The 23485-nt window shown below is 43.9% G+C and overlaps 1 protein-coding gene across 2 annotated transcripts in view; it reads left to right on the top strand.

The window, feature by feature from the left end:
* The first annotated feature begins 201 nt into the window (after window positions 1-201).
* The window catches only part of ephx2 (epoxide hydrolase 2, cytoplasmic), a 130800-nt gene continuing 107516 nt past the window's right edge, over window positions 202-23485 (top strand). For both annotated transcript variants that reach the window (XM_051925408.1, XM_051925409.1), the window contains exons 1-2: window positions 202-470; window positions 15424-15508. In XM_051925408.1, the coding sequence (XP_051781368.1) occupies window positions 367-470; window positions 15424-15508 (189 nt within the window). In that variant the 5' untranslated portion in view covers window positions 202-366. The remainder of the gene's footprint in view (window positions 471-15423; window positions 15509-23485) is intronic.

Below are 23485 nucleotides of genomic sequence, written 5' to 3' on the forward strand. Positions count from 1 at the left end.
TATGGGAAACTCTTAGCATCAAATAACGCCACCATTCAAATGTAAATTCGGTACGCTAATAATACATTGTACTTATATAGCGCCTTTCCGCTGCTCAGATCGCTGGTCTTATGGGGTTGAAACGGCTTGCACTCTTCGGAATGTCCGCTCTTTTTAAACTTCATTTCCATTTCCTTTTCGCGCTGCTGTCCTGTCGCTCCGCTCCTCGCTCATTCGGCTCCGCTGTCCCATCGTGCGCCTCCCAGTCGCTCAGTGGGCTCTCAGAGGACTTTGCAGCGGACCACCTGACTCTGCCAGACAAACCAGGGGAGCGCTGGACTTTCCGCACACTTGAGCTTGAAGCAGCAGCTGCAGCAGAGTTTAGACATGTCGAGCAAAAGCGTGGTGGTATTTGATCTCGGGGGCGTTTTGTTGTGCCCGGCTCCGCAGCAGAAGTTCCACGAATATGAAGAAAGACTGAATCTTCCCGGGTAAGCGGCGTGAAACCGCGAATGAAAACGGGGTTGGGTGGAGAGGACGCGGTTTCTGTGGAGTTTTCTGGGGGGAAGTTGTGGCCACACTGCGTGAGCTGAAGTGAAGAATCAGCTCCGAGTGACGGAGGCTAACGGGTCACTTCACCAAGTGCAGACGTCGAGCAGACAGACACGAGATGGCTCAGCCGCACACGCTCCGGGAGACACACCGGGACTAACAGTCACAGTCTCCAGGTCGTGCGATCGATCGCCTTAAAGCGGCTGCTTTTTCTTTCTCCATCCATCCTCTTCTGTTACGACGTTATTTAAAGCGTTTTTAAAACGAGCTTGAATACGATCCCATATTTAGGCAAAGTAATAAGCAGGCTTCCTTCCTGGACGCGTTCCCACTTCCTCACACACACACACATTTAGAGCTGGCAATCAGCCTGACTCAGACGTATATTGGATGTTAGATGAAAGTCAGAGGATCTGCAGGAAAAACAGACGAGGGGAACACGCAGACTTCAAAATGTGAACTCCTCTGGCTCGGTACCTGGGGGATGTCGTTATTGAAAGAGCGGCGGGGTGGCGCAGCTCTTAGCGCAGCTCACTCAAACTTCCAGAGGACATCACACTTTCCGAAGGGGTGAACTTTAGGTGGGCTGGGAAAAATCCTAAATGTCAGGAATATAACCAAGAGAGCCCCTCCAGATGTGCAAGCGTCTTATAGGGCTGCCCCCTCTCTTAATAATAATAATTCATTACATTTATATAGCGCTTTTCTCAGTACTCAAAGCGCTATCCACACAGGGAGGAACCAGGAAGTGAACCCACAATCTTCCACAGTCTCTTACTGCAAAGCAGCAGCACTACCACTGCGCCACCTGTGAAGAAGTGCTGCATGACTTTGCCCTACTGGAGACCCCCTAATGAAATGTGTAGGTTTAGAAAATGGATGGGGCCTGCAGCCCAGGGATTAGGGCTTTGGTATGGGAACCTCATGGGCCCTCACCTTGCCTCCAGGGCCATCTTAACGCACTGGGCACGCTGGGCAGTTGCCTGGGGGCTCCACGCAAATCTATGAATGTTGTGACTTGCTGAGTGGTTGTGTAATTAGGGGTGTCCCAGTGCACTGCTTTGCCTGGTAACCCATAATGCTGTTAAGATGGCCCTGCTTGTTGCTATAATTGTGAAGTGTGCCCTGTCATCATGGCCGGATTAAGGTGGGTGCTATTGATGCTGCAGCATTAGGCCCATTCCTGAAATAGGCCCAGATAAAAACATGAATTTTCCAGAAGCTGAACAGTTTTCCTTTGCTATATTAATCTCAAAATAATTCTTAGAATTAAATTTTGGAGTCTGAGTTTTGGACACCTAGACACAGCGTTACTTATTATACAGTTACTACTGTTGTTGGCGCTGTGACGTGACTGTAATGTCGTTGTGTTTATTGTTAACCGAAGATTTCAAGTTAATGCTATCAGTTTTACGTTAAACAGTTTACTTAGTAATTTAGCTGCGTTTTTTTGCAATATCTTGGGGATTCTTGCCACTTTATTATTGTTCGGTAAGTGCCACGTAGTAAATTTTTCACCTTGAAAGTTAGTTGTACAGTAAAACTCGATGGCTATTTAAATGGTTATCTGTAAAAGTAAAACTAAAAGCCAACCCGTGGGCCCAGCATGGATGTTTAGAATTTTTAAAATCCTCGACAGGATTCTGGTCTATTATGAAATTTAAATTGTGGACAAATTTTTACCCTCAAGAGCCTGAACGGAGTCACTTTGACCCAATGTCTCTGCAAATCCATTTTTTCTTACTCTGTTTCGTAAGAGAATATGCGAGATTTTGTGTATTTCATTGTTAGGTTTTCTGCATTAAGTGCACTTTTCAGACAATTGCTATTGAATGTTGATGTTACATAGTTTGATGTTAATCTCGAGTTGTTACCATACTACGTCGTTATTATTATTACTCTATATTACTAAACCACAGCTTTAATTTATGCACGGACGCACCGAAACGCATGCGCACTGCGCTCCAACGCAGCGGCTTCCCACAGTCAGTATGTGGCGCCCGCTTCAGACACACCAGAAGCTAACACGTCACGGCTCCCCAATGAAGGAGCTCAACTAACGGAAATACAAAACGAGCCCGTATGGATAGACACAATGAATGAACGCAACAACAATGAACGAAGGCGCCCACACAACGAATCTGCTATAGTACAAATGCGCCGCGGCGCCCCAGAGTAAAACGCAGCGGCTTCCCAGAGTCAGTAGGTGGCGCCCACGTCACGACCTGTGAACTAAACATGAGGTAAAGCGTGCACGCCAGGTTCTACAGCCGCACGGACGCGACACCTAAACTTGCTGTGCTCCACTCTGCCGGCAGTCGGTGTCAGCAAAGGCAACGGAATCACGTCTCCACAAAACGAAACCACCTTAGTACAGATATGCTTATTTAATTAAATGACATTTCCCCAGACACACCTACCCTCCATGATATGTCATGCATCCAAATATCGGACGGAACAGAAACTGATTGCCATTCTTGGATTTACAATTCTCTAGAGAATCGCGGGTTTACTTGTGTTCAAATAAAGGCTGGCTGGTTGAGTCGCAAGCAATTAAGGCTCCTTTGGTCGGTCTGAGTGCGCATGTGCGGTGAGTGTCTTTTTTTGCGCTGCAGCATCAGGCCCAATTTCATCTTAATCCGGCCCTGTCTGTCATGGCTATGGTCTCTCCTGTTATACTGCTTTTGTTTTGTGATTCATTTGGTGCAAATGTGTTTCAATGAAATTGAGAATTACAGCTCAGCAACTGTCAAATACAAGTTAAGGTACCAGGGCCTACTTATCGCATGGGCACGCTGGGCAGTTGGTCCCACAAGCATAAGAGCCCCAAGCTAATCTATGAATGTTGTGACTTGCTGAATGGTTGTGTAGGTATAGGAGCCCCAGTGCACTATAATGCTGTTAAGATGGCCCTGACCAGCACTGTTGCCTCACAACAAGAAGAACTGGGATGAAGTCCTGGGTGATCTCTGTGTGGAGTTTGCATGTTCTCCACATGTTCCTCTGGGTGCTTTGGCTTCCTCCCACAGTCCAAAGACCTGCAAGTCACACGGATTAGCGATGCCAGATTGGCCCCTGATGTGTGTGTTCACCCTGTGATGGACTGGCGCCCCGGCCATGGATTGTGCCCGATGTTTTGTCAGAACGGCCCTGCTTTCTGTCTCTCTATAAGATGATAAGTGCACCACAGACCCCCTTTTTGCACCCCATTTCCAAATACATAAACACACACACATATATACTGTATACAGTATACTGTATATTGTAAGTTGGCTGCTGGAGACAACCAAGAAAGGTTGTGGTACCAGCCTGGTATAAAACCCTTTAATGATGAGATCTGAAAAGACAGCCATTAAAATGGGTCAAAAAAATTTTTTTAAAAATCAGCGTTCTCTTTGTCTTTCTAAGGAGACAGCAAAATAAACAGGGCAGCTGGACATCTGACAACAACAACAACAACATTTATTTCTATAGCACATTTTCATACAAATAATGGAGCTCAAAGTGCTTTACATCAGGCATGTCAAACACGCATGCGGCCCGCAACAGAAATCTGTGACAGATCCTAGTTAGCACTGAACTTGTACAAAATGGTTACTATCGTTTGTGATTGAATCTTCGGTGTTACTTATTGACTTTTCTTACTTCTGCCTTCTGACAAAAGCGTGTTTTCCCATGGCATTACGGTACCGGAAACATCATCTGCTAGTATAGCCACGAGCCTTGACCAAAGTTAATGAGCCGCGACATCGCAACTGAAGTGCTAGGCTGCAGCAGGGGTGGCCTTAGGCTTGTGCAAACTGTGCACCCCCACAGAGCCGCCACGCCAATATATATTGAATATAAAACAGAAAGAGAAAATAACGACACAGCTGATGGCAATGTGGCCGAAAAACATTGTGTTTCTTGTTAATTAGTGCGCTGTATTTACAAATGTCGCTAGAGTCGAAGCAGTAAGCTATATGTAGTATTATAACGTTCTGCCGTAATGAGAATATCATGGGCCGCCACTTGGTTTTCAAGTTACGGACACGTGTATATAGAAGTGTGTCACGAGCACAAGGCAGCTATGCAGTGTCCGCAACGGATGTGGGCATCCGCCGTGCATAAGATACCATATTGACATTGCCAGGCGAAGGGGCCACCGATTCTTTCTCTGCCCAGGGCCGCCACGAGCCTAGAGCCGCCCCTGTTAAGACTACACTACTGGCTGGGCTGCTGAGACTGGCCACTGGGCAGAACTGACCATCACGTGTAGTAATAGCCCGCATATTTTCACGTTTTCTTGCTCTAGTTTCATGTCATTTTGTGCTAGTATTGTAAACGAGCAGTTAGTGCAGACTACAGCTGAAGATCTGAAGTGGACGTGAGAAGTTAGTGAGTTGTTTATTAACATATTTTTGCGATTTTGAGTTTGTAAAATTAGGGTAGGTCAGGGGGCTTTTTGCATGTCGGCTTATTTTACAATATAAACTTTGAAGTAAACTTAATAAAGTAAAATTTAATTTTTGGAGGATTTGTTTTCCAACTTGAATTACTGAGCAATGAATTCAGTGAGCGTTTTCGTGATTTCAGTTCACACAAACAGGGCATTGCGCTGTTCTCTTACAACGTTGAGAATGCGCCTGAGAATATCCAAATGGAGTTGATTGAACTGCAGTCAGATTCTATTCTGAAGGCAAAATACAACGAAGTTGGTGTGCCAGGCTTGTATGCTTACCTGCCCCCCTCGTATGTGCAGATCCATAAGTTGGCATCGAGAGTACTGTCTATGTTTGGAAGCTCTTACCTTTATGAGCAATTGTTTTCGTTAATGAAAGCTACCAAAACCCCACATCGCTCGAGACTTACCGTCGAGCGCCTTTCATACGTCATAAAAGTCGCAGCTGCACAAGATTTCAAGCCTGATATTGACGAACTGGTTACTAACAAGAGATGCCAAGTGTCAGGACAAAAGAAATAAATCTCACACTGTAAGACTCCTATATAAGCAATGAATATAATATAATAAGGACCTAGCTAAGAGGCTAAGACTCTAATTCTACACTGTTGTATGGAGACTGTATGGAAATAAATTGCTTTTCTTTAAACTTTAAGTGTTACATTTTTTAAAGTTTTCAGTATTGGAAAGAAAGCTACAGTAACTTTATATAATAGTATAATAGTATTTGTTACAGTGCGGCCCGTTGACGCACGTATGGCAGTCGAAGCGGCCCACCAATGGTAGTGAGTTTGACATGCCTGCTTTACATGATGAAGAAAAGAAAAATAAAAGACAAAGTAAGAATTAAAATAACACAACATTAATTAACATAGAGTAAGAATAAGGTCCGATGGCCAGGGGGGACAGAAAAAACAAAATCTGTAGGGGTTCCAGCCCCCTCTGTGCATTCTACCTAAAAACGGCACCTTCCGGCGAGCTGGCAGGCTTTATAGGGCTGGGACTGTAAGGGGCGGAGCCATCTCTGGGCGGGGTTAGGCATTCTCATTGGGCGTCTTTTCCTGGTTGTGAATAAGGAAGAAGAAGATGACAATGTTAGCGTTAGCGCCCCCTCACCCTGAGGTGGAAGGGCATACGTCACCAGAGCCAGGAAGGTGATCCCCAGGCACAGATGCATGACACGATATATACAGTACATTGTAATGAGAAACAGAAATATGGATGAAGGGCTTGGGGACAAAGTGGTGATCCTCAAATATTGTTATATACAAATAAAAATAAAAAGAAAAGTCACAAAAAGATGGAAGATGGTTATGAAGTCCATAAGGTGGAACTGGTGGGTTCAGATACCGCAGACCTGAAAGTTGTCAGCCCCTGATTCTATCGACAGACGGTAGCTACTGACCTCCAGAGCTCCACTCCATTAAGGAGGTTGTCACCTTATGTCAGCCTGGTTACACTATAGCTAAAATTAGGGTGGTGGATTTATAATGCAGACTCAAGTCAAGTAAACCAGGTGACAAAAAAGTGCAATCCAATTGGCTGTCCAATGGATCTTCTGAATTGTGGAGCTGTGGAGATCTGCAGCCGAGCCCAGCTTGATTCTTCAGATCTGCAGAGGGAAGGAGAGGAACCGGCATTACGAGGCAGCGCCCCCCTGTGACTTGGGGTGGAACTGCAAGTCAACTAGCCTTGAAGTTGCCTCCCAGTGGCACATGTGTGACAATACACATTATTTGTGTGTGTGTGTATATTACATATCTGAACATATAGATAAATATACATACAAAAAACATCACAATGCATCGAGGCCCTGATTTCAGCACAGTTTGCTGTCTTACTGATTTAATTTTAATTGGATGAATTTGCCATTGTTGCCCCTCAGTCTACACTCAATAACCCATAATGACAAAGTGAAGACGTTTTATTCCTTTTATTTAAAATCAAAAAGTGAAATCTCTCATTCTTTTATATATTGTGACCCTCAGGGCTTGAAGTGGATCCAAATCACTGATGGTTGTTTGTTTAAGGGCGATACAGTGACAATCGAATCAAAGAGCTGGGTGGGGGGGGGGTCCCCCATGAAGAAGGTTCCGGTGCTCATCGGCACGCTAAGAACAGATACGGTGAAATATCAGTCATCGCAATCTAATATCACAGCAGAAAGCTTCGAGCTTTGGGATACATGAACAATCGAACAAAGATCAGTGATGGGATTTGTCATGAAAGATTCACAAAAAGGCGTCAGTACACCACGGAAATGTGAAGTTGGAGGAGATGCCAGCACCGGCCCACTGCATGCACTCCTGACCCTCAATTCAGTATTTTGTCAAAGCAGAGTTGCCAGCTTCAAGTCTCCTTGGGTAACTGATAAAGTGAAATCTGACATTCAGACCCTTCATTCAGTACATTGTAGGAGCCGCAATGGCAGCAGTGCCAGCTCCGAGTCTTCTTGGTTAAGTCTCCACACCTGAATTTGGGCAGTTAATCCCCTTCTTCCTGGCAGATTCTCTCAAGCCCCATTAGATTGGATGGGAAGCGTCTGTAAACTGCCATCTTTAGGTCCCAACTCACATCTGCTGTGGAGTTTAAGTCTGGGCCACTCAAGGACACTCGGAGACTTGTCCCAAAGCCACTCCAGTGTTGTCTTGACTGTAAACATCAGGTCCTTTGCTGTGACATGATCTGTCACTCCAGTCTGAGGTGGTGGGCACTCTTCAAGGACCTCTCTGGAATTGGCTGCATTGACCAATTCTCAATTCTGGCCAGTCTCCCTGTCCCCCCATAGCATGATGTTGTCACCACCATACTTTACCATAAGGATGGCATTAGGCCATTTCCACTCATCGTGCATGGAGTTCAGTTTTTGTCCCATCAAACCCGAGAATCTTTTTCCTCATAGTCTCAGGTTGCCATGTGCCTTTAACCCAAGAGTCTGGCCCCTCTACCATAAACGCCTGATTGATGAAGTGCTGATTGTCCTTCCGACAGGTTCTTCCATCTCAGCAGAGGACTTCTGAAGCCCTGTTAGAGTCACCATTGACTTCTGGATCAACTCCTTGACTGAGACCCTTCTTGCATTCACAAAAGTGTTCCAGTATGATATGAGCATTAAGAAGAAATTCAGGAAGATGTTTTCATTGGCATCCAAACCAGTTCTGTCAGGTCCTGCAACAGCTTCCAGTCCTTGGTGGTCCGGACTCTGAACTCTGCTGCCCCCATAACCTCAGATCTGCTCCTAGTGATTTATTTATATGCAGTACTGTAGCAGTGCTACTATTAGTTAAAACCGCATCACCCAGCAGTCCCTGCAGGGGCTGTTGGGGTCAAAGGTGGTCGGAGTGGATTTTAAAGAGGGCAGGTGTCCAAGGCTGCCTGCCTTCTGTTGATTAACCATATTTAGTCGTTGTGTCCTGGATTGTTTCGTTGTCGGGGTCTGGATGGTCTTCTGTCTACCTGTGTGCTGAGGACTGATGGTGGATTCATGGAGCGCTCCTGAACCGTCCACCCGTCTTCACCTTTACAGTGTCTACCAGTAGGACTGTCCTTTCATTCCCTTTCAATGTAGCCTACAGATCTCTGGACTTACTCTCGTCATCATTTCGTTACATCCGGTGCTGTTTTCCATGGACTTTGCTGTGGGGGGTTGTTTGTGTTTATGTGTTTAATGTAATTTCACCGTAGGGGTACAGTGGTGGCATTGTTTCCATTTATTTAATTTAATTTCATTATATTCTTTAATTGTTGTTTGATTTCAGTGTGTATTATTTTGTCTCTGTTTGTGAGTGTGTGCAGGTTGGGCCAAGGCTGAGAATGTCCCTGGGATCTCCTCCACAAAAATAAATAAATCACCGTCATCTTGACGGTGTCAATCTTAGCGGCTCCAGACCGCTACAGTACTTTGTTGCACTTGTTACTACTCTTTGTTCTTGTTGTTATTTATTTAAGTATACTCACTTGGCTCAGTATTTATGTATTTGCTGCACTACGGTGGTCATGCCATTCCATGCCACTGTATGCTGCAATGCGCCATATGGATGGTATGACATTACAGACTTGCCTGCTCTTACACGTAATGCCGCTGTGATAAACTCACAACTCCTCCTGAGCCCAAAATGGAAAAAAGTTTAAATAATGAAAGGATTGAAACAGGAAATGCTTGACATTTACTGGAACGATTCTCTGTGAAGAATTTAGTTCATGTCAGTAGCTTTGAGGCATTTCAGTGGAAGTGAGAAAACAAAAGCGAGCGATTCCTGGCACCAAGTCTGAACTTGACTTTGAGGAGACGCAGCGCATGCAGAAAGAATTCAGAACAAAAACTGCTCAGCGTGGCCAACTCAGGACACAGTCCCGCTTGTTACAAACGTCTTCCTTGGCACAGTCTGCTCTCTGAGCTCTGCAGGCAACTGCTTTGACCCCCTGGCTTGGTTTTTACTCACCTGTGAGACCCTCTGTAGACGGGCGTGTGTGCCTTTTCCTAATCAGTCCACTGAACTGAACAAAAGGGGGACTCCAAACAAACCATCGGAGCGTCTCAGTGATGACCAAGAGAATGAGGCCCCCCGAGCCCAATGTCAAGTGTCACCGTCAAGGCTCTCAATACCTGATGGGTCAATGACATGAAGATTTTCATTTTTAACACAAATTGCCAAAACTGGGTTTTTGCTTTGTCATGCTGGGGTATTGAGTGTTGCTCAAAGAGGGGAAGAAATGAATTAAATGATTTTAACACAAAGCTGCATCATAAGAAAATGTGAAAATGTGAAGAAGTCTGAAAACTTACTGAATCTGCAGTGTTTTTACATATACAGTGTGTATACACACACACACACATATATATTTACATTGTATACTTTATGTAAGTGTGTGTATGGATATATATATATGTGTGTATATTCTATGTACACATACAAATACATATATAGTATACACACATATACTGTACATGTATATGCTATCGGCAATGTATAAAAGCAGGCAATATATAGAATGCTGAAAATTGGACGTCAAAGTATGAAATCATTTAATATGCCACACATTTCCTAGGCATTCTATGCAATGCCAAAAGGCAAACTGGCAAAAGTATAAAATACTCCCAATAATGACATTTCTAATGTTAAGGTTAATTTTTTTTCTCTTATTTTTTTCAGTAAGAAAGTTCTGTATTTTATATAGATAGATAGATAGATAGATAGATAGATAGATAGATAGATAGATAGATAGATAGATAGATAGATAGATAGATAGATAGATAGATAGATAGATAGATAGATAGATAGATAGATAGATAGATAGATACTTTATTAATCCCAAGGGGAAATTCCCATACTCCAGCAGCAACATACTGATAAGAACAATATTAATTAAAGATTGATAACAATGCAGGTATAACAGACAATAACTTTGTATAATGTTAACGTTTACCTCCCCCGGGTGGAATTGAAGAGTCACATAGTTTGGTGGAGGAGCTCTTTCCTTCCTTGTTGCAACAAGTAGGTTCATATTTTATTTTCTCTTGTTTTCCTCAATAAGAAAGTCCTATACTTTATTTTGTATTACTTCATTTTTATATACGTCTTTTCAATAAAAGCCTTTTCATGACTCTCTTTTAATACTTTGCCTAAATAGCATTTGTCATTCTATATAATGCCTAGGGAAAGTATATATAATATTGAAATAATTCAGATATTTCATACTTTGCCCAAAAACGCCAGTCGTTCTACATATTACCTAAACAATCTATACAATGCCTGCTTTTCATACATTTCCGGTAACACACACACACACACACTCTGGTGTCACTTCTGGTGTCCGTCTGCCTGGACCACCTCTTCCTGCTAGAAGGACTTACGACTGGAAGTGTAGCCATTTTGAAAACATTTCACTTTGGAACTCGCGTCTGAAAAGACATTTTTGTAATTACTGCTCGTTTTTCTTTGCACTGCTGCATTCCAGTTACAGGGAGTCACCAGGGTGGTACCCCAATTCTTTATCACGGTCTGTCTATTCTCTTACAATATATACACTCACGGGCCTCTTTATTAGGTACACCCTGCTACCATCGGGTTGGACCCCTTTTTGCCATCAGATCTGCCGTAATTCTTTGGTGCATTGATTCAACGAGGTGCTGGGACCATTCCTCTGGGATGTTGGTCCATATTGACATGACAGTCACTCAGTGGCTGCAGATTTGTCGGCTCCACATCCATGATGCAAATCTTCTTTTCCACCACATCGCAAAGGTGCTCTACTGGACTGAGACCTGGTGACTATGGAGGCCATTTGAGTCCGGTGAACTCATTGTGACATTCAAGAGACCACTTTGAGCTTTGTGACACAACACGTTGTCCTGCTGGACGTAAGTCATAAAGGGAAGGACATGGTCAGCAAGGATACTGAGAAGTCAGGAGATCAGAAGTTTCTGAAACACTCAGAACAGCCCGTCTGGCACCAACAACCACGCTACGTTCAATGCCTCTCCATTCACCTTCCGATACACGGTTTGAACTTCTTGACAAAGTCTACAGGCTAAAATGCATTGAGTTGCTGCCATGTGATTGGCTGATTAGATATTGGTGTTAACAAGCAGTTGAATAGCTGTACCTAATAAAGTGGCCAGTGAGTTGTATGTGTGTTTCTATACACACACACACACACACACACTGTATATATGTGTGTATGTACAGTGGTATAGAAAAGATTCCCCCCCTTTGAAATATTCCCTTTTTTTTGCTTTACAGCATTAAATGAAAACACACACACAAAAATATTTCTTCCCAGCTTTACTTACTCAATGCAATCTATGACATCCAAGTGAAAGATATCACAGCTACAGTTCAGAAACATTTTTAAAAAATACAACAAAGGCGCTATATGGGCACCTGACCGACACAAACTCACAACAGAAGCACGTTAAAATAAATACACTTTTATTTTTTTTCACCTGTCTTCCCCGTAATCCCCACAGGCACAACACAGTCCCCAGTACAAATAAAGCACCTAAAACACACTCTTCTCCTTTCTTCTTCTTCCACCACTCCTCCTTCAAGCTTCGTCCTCCTTCTCCCAACTCTGGCCATTGAGTGCTGGTTGCTGGGCCATTTTATAGTCCACCCTGAAGTGCTCCAGGTGGTTGATCGCCGAGTTCCGGCTGCACTTCCGGGTGTGGTGAATATGCTGCCCATACGGGCTCAGGAGTCCCAGCTGCAGCATCCCCTGGTGGCACCTGTGGGATCCAACAGGGCTGCACCCAACTCCAATTCCCATGGATCCCTGCAGGAAACTGAGGCATTGCTTCAACCCAGCGGGGCGGCCATCTAGCGTCCAGGGGGAGGTATTGCACCGTCCAGGGCTGCTCCCCCTGAATATTGTCTGCCACAATATATACAGTCATAGGAAAAAGTTTGGGAACCCCTCTCAGCCTGCATAATAATTGACTCTCCTTTCAACACAAAAGATATCAGTGGTCTGTCTTTCATTTGCTAGGAACATCTGAGTACTGCGGTGTTTTCAAACAAAGATTTTTAGTGACGCAGTATTTAGTTGTAGGAAATTAAATCAAATGTGAAAAACTGGCTGTGCACAAATGTGGGTCCTCTTGTCATTGTGCTGATTTGAATGCCTGTCACTGCTCAATGCTGATTGGTTGGATGAGCTCATTATGCCTTGAACTTCATAGACAGGTGTGTCCAATCAGGAGATATAAAGGTATTTAAGGTGGTCAATCGCAAGTTGTGCTTTCTTCCGTTTGACTCTCCTCTGAAGAGTGACAGCATGGGATCCTCAACTCAACTCTCCAAAGATCTGAAAACAAAGATTGTTCAGTCTCCTGGTTTAGGGGAAGGCTACAAAAAGCCATCTCAGAGGTCTAAACTGTCAGTTTCTGTAACTGTAAGGAATGGAATCAGGAAATGGAAGGCCACAGGCACAGTTGCTGTTAAACCAGCAGGTCTGGCAGGCCAAGAAAAATACAGGAGCGGCATATGAGCAGGATTGTGAGAATGGTGACAGACAACCCACAGATCACCTCCAAAGACCTGCAAGAACATCTGGCTGCAGATGGTGTATCTGGACATCGTTCTACAATTCAAACATCTGTATGGCAGGGTGATGAGAAAGAAGCCCTTTCTGCACTCACACCACAAACAGAGTCGCTTGTTGTATGCCAATGCTCATTTAGACAAGCCAGATTCATTTTATAACAAAGTGCTTTGGACTGATGAGACACAAATGGAGTTATTTGGTCAGAACAAAAAGCAATTTGTATGGCGGAAGAAGAACACCGCATTCCAAGAAAAACACCTGCTACCTACTGTCAAATTTGGTGGAGGTTCCATCATGCTGTGGGGTGGGCTGTGTGGCCAGTTCAGGGACTGGGGCCCTTGTTAAAGTCGAGGGTCAGATGAATTCAACCCAATATCAACAAATTCTTCAGGATAATGTTCAAGCATCAGTCACAAAGTTGAAGTTACGCAGGGGTTGGATATTCCAACAAGACAATGACCCAAAACACAGTTGGAAATCTACAAAGGCATTCATGCAGAGGGAGAAGTACAATGTTCTGGAATGGCCGTCACAGTCCCCTGACTTGAATGTCATCGAAAATCTATGGGATGATTAGAAGCAGGCCGTCCATCAAATTGAACTGAACTGGACAGATTTGGTATGAAGAATGGTCAGAAATATCTCCATCCAGAATCAGACACTCATCAGAGGCTATAGGAGGACAGCGTCTAGAGGACAAAAGGAGACTCAACTAAGTATTGATGTCATATCTCTGTTTGGGGGCCCACATTTATGCACCTGTCTAATTTTATTATGATGCATATTACACATTTTCTGTTAATCCACTAAACTTAATGTCACTGCTGAAATCCTACTGTGTCCATAAGGCATGTCAGATATTAAAAGGAAGTTCAGCCAATGAGAAACAAAAATCCAAAGAATTAAGAGGGGATCCCAAACTTTTTCATATGACTGTATACACACACACACACACCAGTAATGGTGCACTGCACGACTACACTTGACTTGATCATTCCTAGTTTTCATCCTCTTTCTTTCTCTGTACGTTTATCATTCATTTGCTCAGAGGTTGATGCGCTTGTTGCTTCCTGAGCAGCTCTTCTTCTCTCCACCATAGCAGCCCACTTCTTCTCTTCTTCTCTTTCATTGGCATCTTTTTGCGTTAAAGTTGATGTGTGTTGCCATTACTTTGTACGTTTTCCTTTATTTTTCACTTAAACTGACACTTAAGTCTTTAATCTGCCTCCAGAATGATTTAAAATATGAAGAAGTAGGGGAAGTGACGGTGAAAGTGGTGGAGAATGAGAACGGCGCCCGTACACATGCGCCACACGGCCATCCTGCTGGTTGCTGCCAAGAGCTGATTCTACAATAAAATAAAATAAAAATAAAAAAGAGGAATACTCTTGGATGTCAATCATCACCCTGAAAGCGGATAGTAGACGTCACGTACTATGCTGCATGTGTACCACACTTCAAGTCAATGGGTCAAACGGTTTGTGAGCTACAGGTGATTTAAAATCCTGGACAGACAAACGGACAGCCACGCTAGCGTATTTTATATATAAAGATATACATACATACACACACATACTCGAGGGCTTCGCTCGCCAACCCCCTCAGGCCACTTCGTGTCTCTGCTGCTCACATGTGTGGATTTCACTTTCACCAAACGACAAATCTTTTAATTCTCGTGGATACGACTCTTCACTGGGAAGAAACACGACTTTTCCCCGATGGCAACACGAATTAGATGATCTACAAGTCTCTGACTTAAAGTTTAAATCCGAACAATATCTACATACTTCTGTCATATCACCTACTGTATGTTCATATATTCGATCTCTTTTTCGCTTTTACCTTTACTTCAATATCGCATTGAATTTTGATTCTGTGTTTGGAATTCCATCGTGACAACGGAACGTATAACAGCTCGGGAGTGAACATCGTTTCTTTCTCAGATGTTTCTGAATTATCCACAGTGACCACCATTCCTCCAAGTTTGGTGTCACCTGCACAATTTCACAAGTTTGGTATCATCTTCATTAACGTAAATGCAGACCCCACTCCATTAGCCTCCTTGTCTCCTGAGCTCCAGTCTTGTAGGTGACCTCTAATGCCATCAGCCTGTAGTTTCAGAATTCATCTTCGGGGTCCCACCGAGTCGAAGGCTTTGTGAAAGTCGGGAGCTTTGACTTTGGCAGCTCCTGCAGTGGTCTGTTTGACAAAAATCTTTTAGGTTGGTTTGTCGTAAAGTCCTGCTGACCACCTTGTAGAATCGGCCGTACCTAATTATCTGACCTGTGCAGGTTTAATTGGCTAAAAGAGACTTTTACTTTTGTTTTGTCTTTTTATTATCCCCTCTATGACAGCTAAATGTTATTTTATGTCTTACCGTGTCTTTATTTTTGATATTTCTGCAGGGGTTTCCTCCAAAGTGTAATCCTTACTTCTGGTCCCAATGGTGCCTTCTTCAGAGCTGAACTTGGGAAAATGACACTTAGTCAGGTAAGTCACGATGACGTCCATATGGAACCGTCTACTCCGTCGGTCTGTAGCCCCTGCACAAAGTCTTCAGGCCCCTTCACTTTTTGCTGTGTTGCAGCCTTCAGCTAAAATCATTTAAATTCGTCTTTTTCCTGTCATCAGGCAACACTGAATACCCCTTTGAAATTTTTAGAAATTTTCAGAAACTTAATTAAAAATGAGAACCTGAACTCTCACCTTACCACAAGTGTTCAGACCCTCTGCTGTGACACTTGATGTCTGGCCACGTTTAGGGGTTTGTGCACCTTGTTTAGGAGCCCACCACCGGCCAATTTGATGCACTGGACAGATTACAAAAGACCCCCACACCATTGTACAGAAGGTGGAAGGACTTTCCTGCCGAGCTTAGAGACGGTGATTGTGTTGTGGCACAGATCTTGGGGGCTGCTGCACTGAAGGTTCCCAAGAGCGCTGTGACCACCATCATTCTTAAATGAAACAAATTTACAACAAATGGGGGGATTCCTGGAGCTGCAAGCCCAGCCACACCAACCATCAGAGGCCTTGGTAAGGGAGATGATCAATCTGGCAGAGCTTTAGGGAACCTGTGTGGAGCTGGGAGAAACTTCCAGAAGGGCAACTATCACTGCAACAGTCCCATTAATCAGAGCTTTATGGTAGAGCAGCCAGACAGCAAATAGAAATCCACTTGGAGTTTGCAAACCATCGGCTGCAGGCTGCCGCCCGTGGATCACAATTTGCTATGTTTCTAATGACAGTGGCGCGTGGCCCCTCGTCAGCTTTGAATTTAGGGGACCGTCACAAACATTCATAACAGCGTCACCAATATTTAAGGATCACCCTTATATAAGATCTCTCTGCCACTGTTTTTGACCACTTGCTGTAAAATAATTAGTAAAATACTGGACTCAGCAGAGCTGTGGTGATGTTGCCAGACACATCCAGAAGCGTATTTGATTGGTCACACCAAATGATGACCATGCGGAAATCAGTGAACATCACTTTAGCAAAATGGCCTCTGGGTTTAGGAGCTGCAGTTTATCTTGGAGTTTAGGAGGATGCAGATTGCTTGTGTGTGGAAACATAAAGGCTGTGAAGGGCCTGGAATCACTCCTATAGGAAAAGCTGAATTAGAGATGTGGCTGTGCCCACAAAGGAAGAGAAGGCCCACCAGTAAGATTGCATGATTTAGAGATGTGGACGTGCCCAGCTCAAAAGTCCTGCATTATATGAAAGACTAATAGATATACAGATAGGAAAGGCGCTAGAAAACAGAGCGATCAAAAGACATTAAAAACAGATGCAAAAGGCTCATAGATAGATAGCGTGGCAAGCGGCTGGGGGTGGCACCCAGCTGGGATGACCTGAAGGACCGGAGGAGGGATTACGCCTCCTCCAGACCACGAGGGGTGACCGTCCTGGTGGCTTTGGGGACCACAGGAACTGAGCTTGGAAGCTCAACCCTATAGGGGCCCATGGTCACCGCCAGGGGGTGCCCCGATGCCTGGAAAGCCCTGGTCCTCAGCACTTCCGCCACACCCGGAAGTGCTGGGGGGGAAGAAGACCTGGGACACCCGGACTACACAGATATATATATATAGATAGATGTGAATATATTAATACATAGTTTATTTATATAGTGCCTTTCACATCTATATATATATCTATATATACAGTAATATACTGTATATATATTACATAGTTATAATGCAAATATATAAATATATATATAGTCAAATAATGCAAAGAGTACATGACATGTGATATGTTTCACCCTTATTTGGGCTCATCAGGCGTCCACACTCTACTGCACCCCTCTTGGGGATCGAACCTCAGCATTAGAAGCGAAGCCTCTTTACACTGCGCCACAGCGTACCACATGCATTACCTGGTAGGTATCCACCCATATAATCAGACTGAGATTCAGACTACGAATGCTATGAATGTAATATCTATATATATATATATTATCTCTTTCTCTCTCTCTCTCTCTTTATATATATATATATATATATATATATATATATATATATATATATATATATATATATATATATAACCGAGAGGGAGTGGAGTGTGTACACCTGAAGAGCCCAGAATGAGGGCGAAACACGTGTCGTGTACTCTTTGCATTTATTTGACAGTAAACTATTTCAAAAACATTCTATGATCTGCTCCTCACAAACTGAGGGCACCGTGGCGGATGTTAGCAGATTGCTGGCCAACCACAAGCGTTACCTGGTAGGTAACAACCCATACAATCAGATTGTGACACAGACTACGAATGCCGTGAATATATATATATATATATATATATATATATATATATATATATATATATAGATATAGATAGATAGATAGATAGATAGATAGATAGATAGATAGATAGATAGATAGATAGATAGATAGATAGATAGATAGATAGATAGATAGATAGATAGATAGATAGATAGATAGATAATATCTCTATATCTACATATCTATATATATATCTATCTACAGTGCATCCGGAAAGTATTCCCAGCGCATCACTTTTTCCACATTTTGTTATGTTACAGCCTTATTCCAAAATGGATTAAATTCATTTTTTTCCTCTGAAAGATGTCTCTGTACTTTGCTGCAGTCATCTTTCCCTTTATCCGGACTAGTCTCCAGTTCCCCACAGCATGATGCTGCCACCACCATGCTTCACTGTAGGGTTGGTATTGGCCTGGTGATGAGCGGTGCCTGGTTTTCTCCAAACGTGACGCCTGTCGTTCACACCAAAGAGTTCAATCTTTGTTCTCATCAGACCAGAGAATTTTCTTTCTCGTGGTCTGAGTGTCCTTCAGGTGCCTTTTGGCAAACTCCAGGTGGGCTGCCATGTGCCTTTTACTAAGGAGTGGCTTCCGCCTGGCCACTCTACCATACAGGCCTGATTGGTGGATTGCTGCAGAGATGGTTGTCCTTCTGGAAGGTTCTCCTCTCTCCACAGAGGACCTCTGGAGCTCTGACAGAGTGACCATCGGGTTCTTGGTCACCTCCCTGACTAAGGCTCTTCTCCCCCAACTGCTCAGTTTAGATGGCCGGCCAGCTCTAAGAATAGTCCCGGTGGTTTCGAACTTCTTCCACTTATGGATGATGGAGGCCACTGTGCTCATTGGGACCTTCAAAGCAGCAGAAATTTTTCTGTAACCTTCCCCAGATTTGTGCCTCGAGACAATCCTGTCTCGGAGGTCTACACACAATTCCTTTGACGTCATGCTTGGTTTGTGCTCTGACATGAACTGTCAACTGTGGGACCTTCTATAGACAGGTGTGTGCCTTTCCAAATCAGGTCCAGTCAACTGAATTTACCACAGGTGGACTCCAATGAAGCTGCAGAAACATCTCAAGGATGATCAGGGGAAACAGGAGGCACCTGAGCTCAATTTGGAGCTTCATGGCAAAGGCTGTGAATACTTATGTACATGTGCTTTCTCAATTTTTTTATTTTTAATAAATTTGCAAAAATCTCAAGTAAACTTTTTTCATGTTGTCATTATGGGGTGTTGTGTGTAGAATTCTGAGGAAAAAAATGAATTGAATCCATTTTGGAATAAGGCTGTAACATAACAAAATGTGGAAAAAGTGATGTGCTGTGAATACTTTCCGGATGCACTGTATATCTATATCTATATAAATCTATTGTATATCTATATGTATTGTGGCAGGTGGCCAGGTGTGGTCCACAGCCGCCTGCCTATTTAAGGAGCCGCCTCCCTACAATCAAGGCTGGAGTCAGGTGAGGTGGTGGCAAGGAGAGACCCTGAGTGTGTTGGAAGAGAGAGAGACGGCTAGAGAAGAGCCAGGACTTTGGGAGACGGTGGGGGTTTGTTGGCGATGCACTTAAGACTTTGTAAATAGTACTTTGTGTAAATAAACGTGTGGTGATGGTCGTAAACGTGTCTGCCTGCCTGTGTCCGGGACGCACCTTTTCACAGTATATATATATTTTATTGTAAAGGCCAGCCCTGACTCAGACAGATGCAGGACACAAGTTCAAAGCACCCAGAGCTTTTATTTCCTTTTATTCTGCCATCGTGGAGAACGTCTTCCCCATGCCCACGAGTAGGCCTACACAACGCAGTCCCACAAGCACAGTACCACACAATTCTTCTCCTTCTCTTTTCTTTCTCCTCCACTCCTCTCTGGTAAGCTTCATCTCCCTCTTCCCGACTATGGCTCCCAGAGTGGTGGCTGCTGGCTCCTTTTATAATGCACTCAGAAGTCCTCCAGGTGCTTGAAGACCTAATTCCGGCAGCACTTCCGGGTGTGGTGGAAGAGCTGCTCTGTAGGGCTCAGCAGCAGCTTCAGCACCCCCTGGCAGTGCCCACGGATCCCAACAGGGCTGCCCCAAACTCCAACTCCAATGAAGCCCTGTGGGAGTCCTAGGCACTGCTGCAACCCAGGGGGGGCTGCCACCTAGCGTTCCGGGGGAGGTACTGCCCTGGCCAGGCTTGCTCCCCCGGTCCATACTGTGAAGAAGCGTCCTGGGCCAGACAAGGACCCCAGCCATCTGTGACTAATATACTGTATATTATATATACAGTATATCAGTCAATCACTGTATTATACTTACATAGTGCCTTTAACATTTATATTCCAGTGTATTTATATAGCGCCTTTCACATCTGGCTATAATACACTGTTAGATATGAAAAGCACTATCTAAACATACAATGATCTCCATAACCTTTGAGACAAAGACCCATTTTCCTCTCTATTTCCCTTTCTGCTCCTCAGTTAAAATTACAACTCAAATAATTGAGACCTCATTAAAGTGCACATTGCAGATTTTATTGAAACGGATTACCATAAATTTGAGTTGCACCGTGTAGAAATGACAACACTTTTGATACATCCAAGTGTGCAAAGCTTGGAGAGACTTACTGTACCTGAGAAGACTCCATGCTGTAATTGCTGCCAAAGGGGCTTCTATAAAATATTCAAAGAAGACTAAATTTCAGTTTTTGAGTTTTAGTAAGTCTGCACACCTCTAAAGTGAAACGTGTCTAACAACTAACATCCCAGATGCTAACGTGGAGCTACCCGGGTTTAGCACAGTTACAACAGACAGAGACGCAAGTACCTGCGGAAAGCAGAAAGGAGGAGGACTTGCACTCTCTGTCAATAAAGGATGGTGCAACTCTGAACATGTTAACGTTAAAATCTCCAGTTGCTGCAGGGACATCAAACTGTTGGCTGTAAGTCTGCATCCCTATTACTTGTCCAGAGAGTTTGGACACGTCATTGTGGTTATTGTTTACACCCTCCCCCACACTATGCCACTCTTCAATACCACCTGGGGGGGTAAACGTTAACATTATTCAAAGTTCTTGTCCGTCTGTATACCTGCATTGTTATTACTCTTTAATTTAATATTGTTATTATTAGTATGCTGCCGCTGGAGTATGAGAATTTCCCCTTGGGATTAATAAAGTATCTATCTATCTATCTATCTATCTATCTATCTATCTATCTATCTATCTATCTATCTATCTATCTATCTATCTATCTATCATATAGTGCCTTTCATTATCTATCTATCTATCTATCTATCTATCTATCTATCTATCTATCTATCTATCTATCTATCTATCTATCTATCTATCTATCTATTGTATTATATAGTGCCTTTCATTATCTATCTATCTATCTATTATATAGTGCCTTTCATTATCTATCTATCTATCTATCTATCTATCTATCTATCTATCTATCTATCTATCTATCTATCTATCTATCTATCTATCTATTATAAAGTGCCTTTCATTATCTATCTATCTATCTATCTATCTATCTATCTATCTATCTATCTATCTATCTATCTATCTATCTATCTATCTATTATATAGTGCCTTTCATTATGTATCTATCTATCTATTATATAGTGCCTTTCATTATGTATCTATCTATCTATTGTATTATATAGTGCCTTTTATTATCTATCTATCTATCTATCTATCTATCTATCTATCTATCTATCTATCTATCTATCTATCTATCTATCTCTCTATCTCTCTATCTATCTATCTATCTATCTATCTAAAAACAAACTAAATTGTCCAATAGAAGATATAAAGAAAGGAAGACATTGAGGGTGACGGTTTGGACAAGAAAACAACTCAAAGCTGTAGTTGCCCCTTGTGCTTTACTCAGCATTGACGTCTAAAAAAACTTATGAAATGTCCTGTGCCGAGGCCCCTGGTGCTCCCAGTGCACTTTCCTCATCTCCAGTTCATCCTTTGTCACCCTCTGGTCGGCTCCTCCATGTCCCTATCACCTCAGCCTGTCTTACGTCTTCAAGCTCCTTTTGCTTTGGGAATGGAGGTCCTTTTTGGAGGCAACCCGAGAACATTTCTACAGTCACGTCCAGTAGACAGACTATCACATGATTCCATGTTATCCTTGACTTCTTCAGAATCATTTAGCCGTCTCCTTAAAGGACCAAACCTCCACACTTGTAGACAAAGCACAGCCTTCTTCCACGCACGAGTGGCCGGGATGACTAACTGTTGGCATTCTGACATCCACTGGCAGACGTTACTGCTCTTAGCCTTCCATGTGGAGTGTGAGGACCCTCCACCTGCCGGACTGCTCCCTAGCTTCCCGTCCACTTGTTAAACTACCTTCCTGGAATCCTGTCCAGGCCGTGGTCCGGCATGACTCTTGGATCAATTCACTGGCCTGCCATCCAGGCACTAATTCTGCCCAATGAATTGAATGGTACCTTGGCTTCCTGACTGGGCAGTGGTCCATCCTAGCTAATAGATGGCTGCTAGTCCCTCCTCTCTGTAATATGGTCCAGCCCAATGCTTGGACTGTCTTCATGTAGTCCCATCCAGGCCATGGTCCAATATGACTCTTGGATTAGCTTGCTGGCCTGACATCCAGGCATGATTTTCCAGCCATGTCTTGAGCTTCTTGGCTTCTTGGCTGGGCAGGGTCCATCCCAACACATTGATGGCTCCCAGCACCTTCTCTCTGGATACATATTTGTATGTATGTACAGTACATACTACCTATCTGGATACATACTTGTGCAGCCCACCTCTTAGACTGCCTTCCTGGAGTCCCATCTTGGCCATGGTCCAATATGACTCTTGGATTAGCTTGCTGGCCTGACATCCAGGCATGATTTTCCAGCCATGTCTTGAGCTTCGTGGCTTCCTGGCTGGGCAGTGGTCCTTCCCAGCTCTTAGATGGCTCTTAGCCTGCCTTCATGGAGTCCCATCCAGCCTGTAGTTCAGTATGACTCTAGGATTGATTCATTGGCCTGACATCCAGGCACTGGTTCTGCCCAAAGTCTTGAACGTCACCTTGGCTTCCTGACTGAGCAGTGGTCTATCCTAGCTCATAGATGGCTCCCAGTCCCTCCTCTCTGGAATCTCGTCCAGCCCAACACTTTGGACCGTCTTCATGTAGACCCATCCAGGCCTGTAGTCCAGCATGACTCTTGGATTAGCTTGCTGGCCTGACATCCAGGCATGATTTTCCAGCCATGTCTTGAGCTTCCTGGCTTCCTGGCTGGGCAGTGGTCCATCCCAACTCTTAGATGGCTCTCATCCCACCTCTTAGCCTGTCTTCATGGAGTCCCATCCAGGCTGTAGTCCAGTATGACTCTAGAATTGACTCACTGGCCTGACATCCAGGCACTGGTTCTGCCCAAAGTCTTGAACATCTGCTTGGCTTCCTGACTGGGCAGTGGTCCATCCCAGCTCATAGAAGGCTCCCAGCACCTTTTCTCTAGATACATACTTGTGCAGCCCACCTCTTAGACTGCCTTCCTGGAGTCCTGTCCAGGAAGTGGTCCAAAATGACTCTTGGATCAATGCACTGGCCCGCCATACTGGCACTGATTCTGCCCAATGGCTAGAAGGGCTTGAATGGCTCCTTGGCTTCCTGGCTGGGCTGTGGTCCATCCCAGCCCTCCTCTTTGACCACTTATCGAGCCCG

Source organism: Erpetoichthys calabaricus, chromosome 3 (genome assembly GCF_900747795.2).
Source record: "Erpetoichthys calabaricus chromosome 3, fErpCal1.3, whole genome shotgun sequence".
In the NCBI taxonomy this organism is placed as follows: domain Eukaryota; kingdom Metazoa; phylum Chordata; class Cladistia; order Polypteriformes; family Polypteridae; genus Erpetoichthys; species Erpetoichthys calabaricus.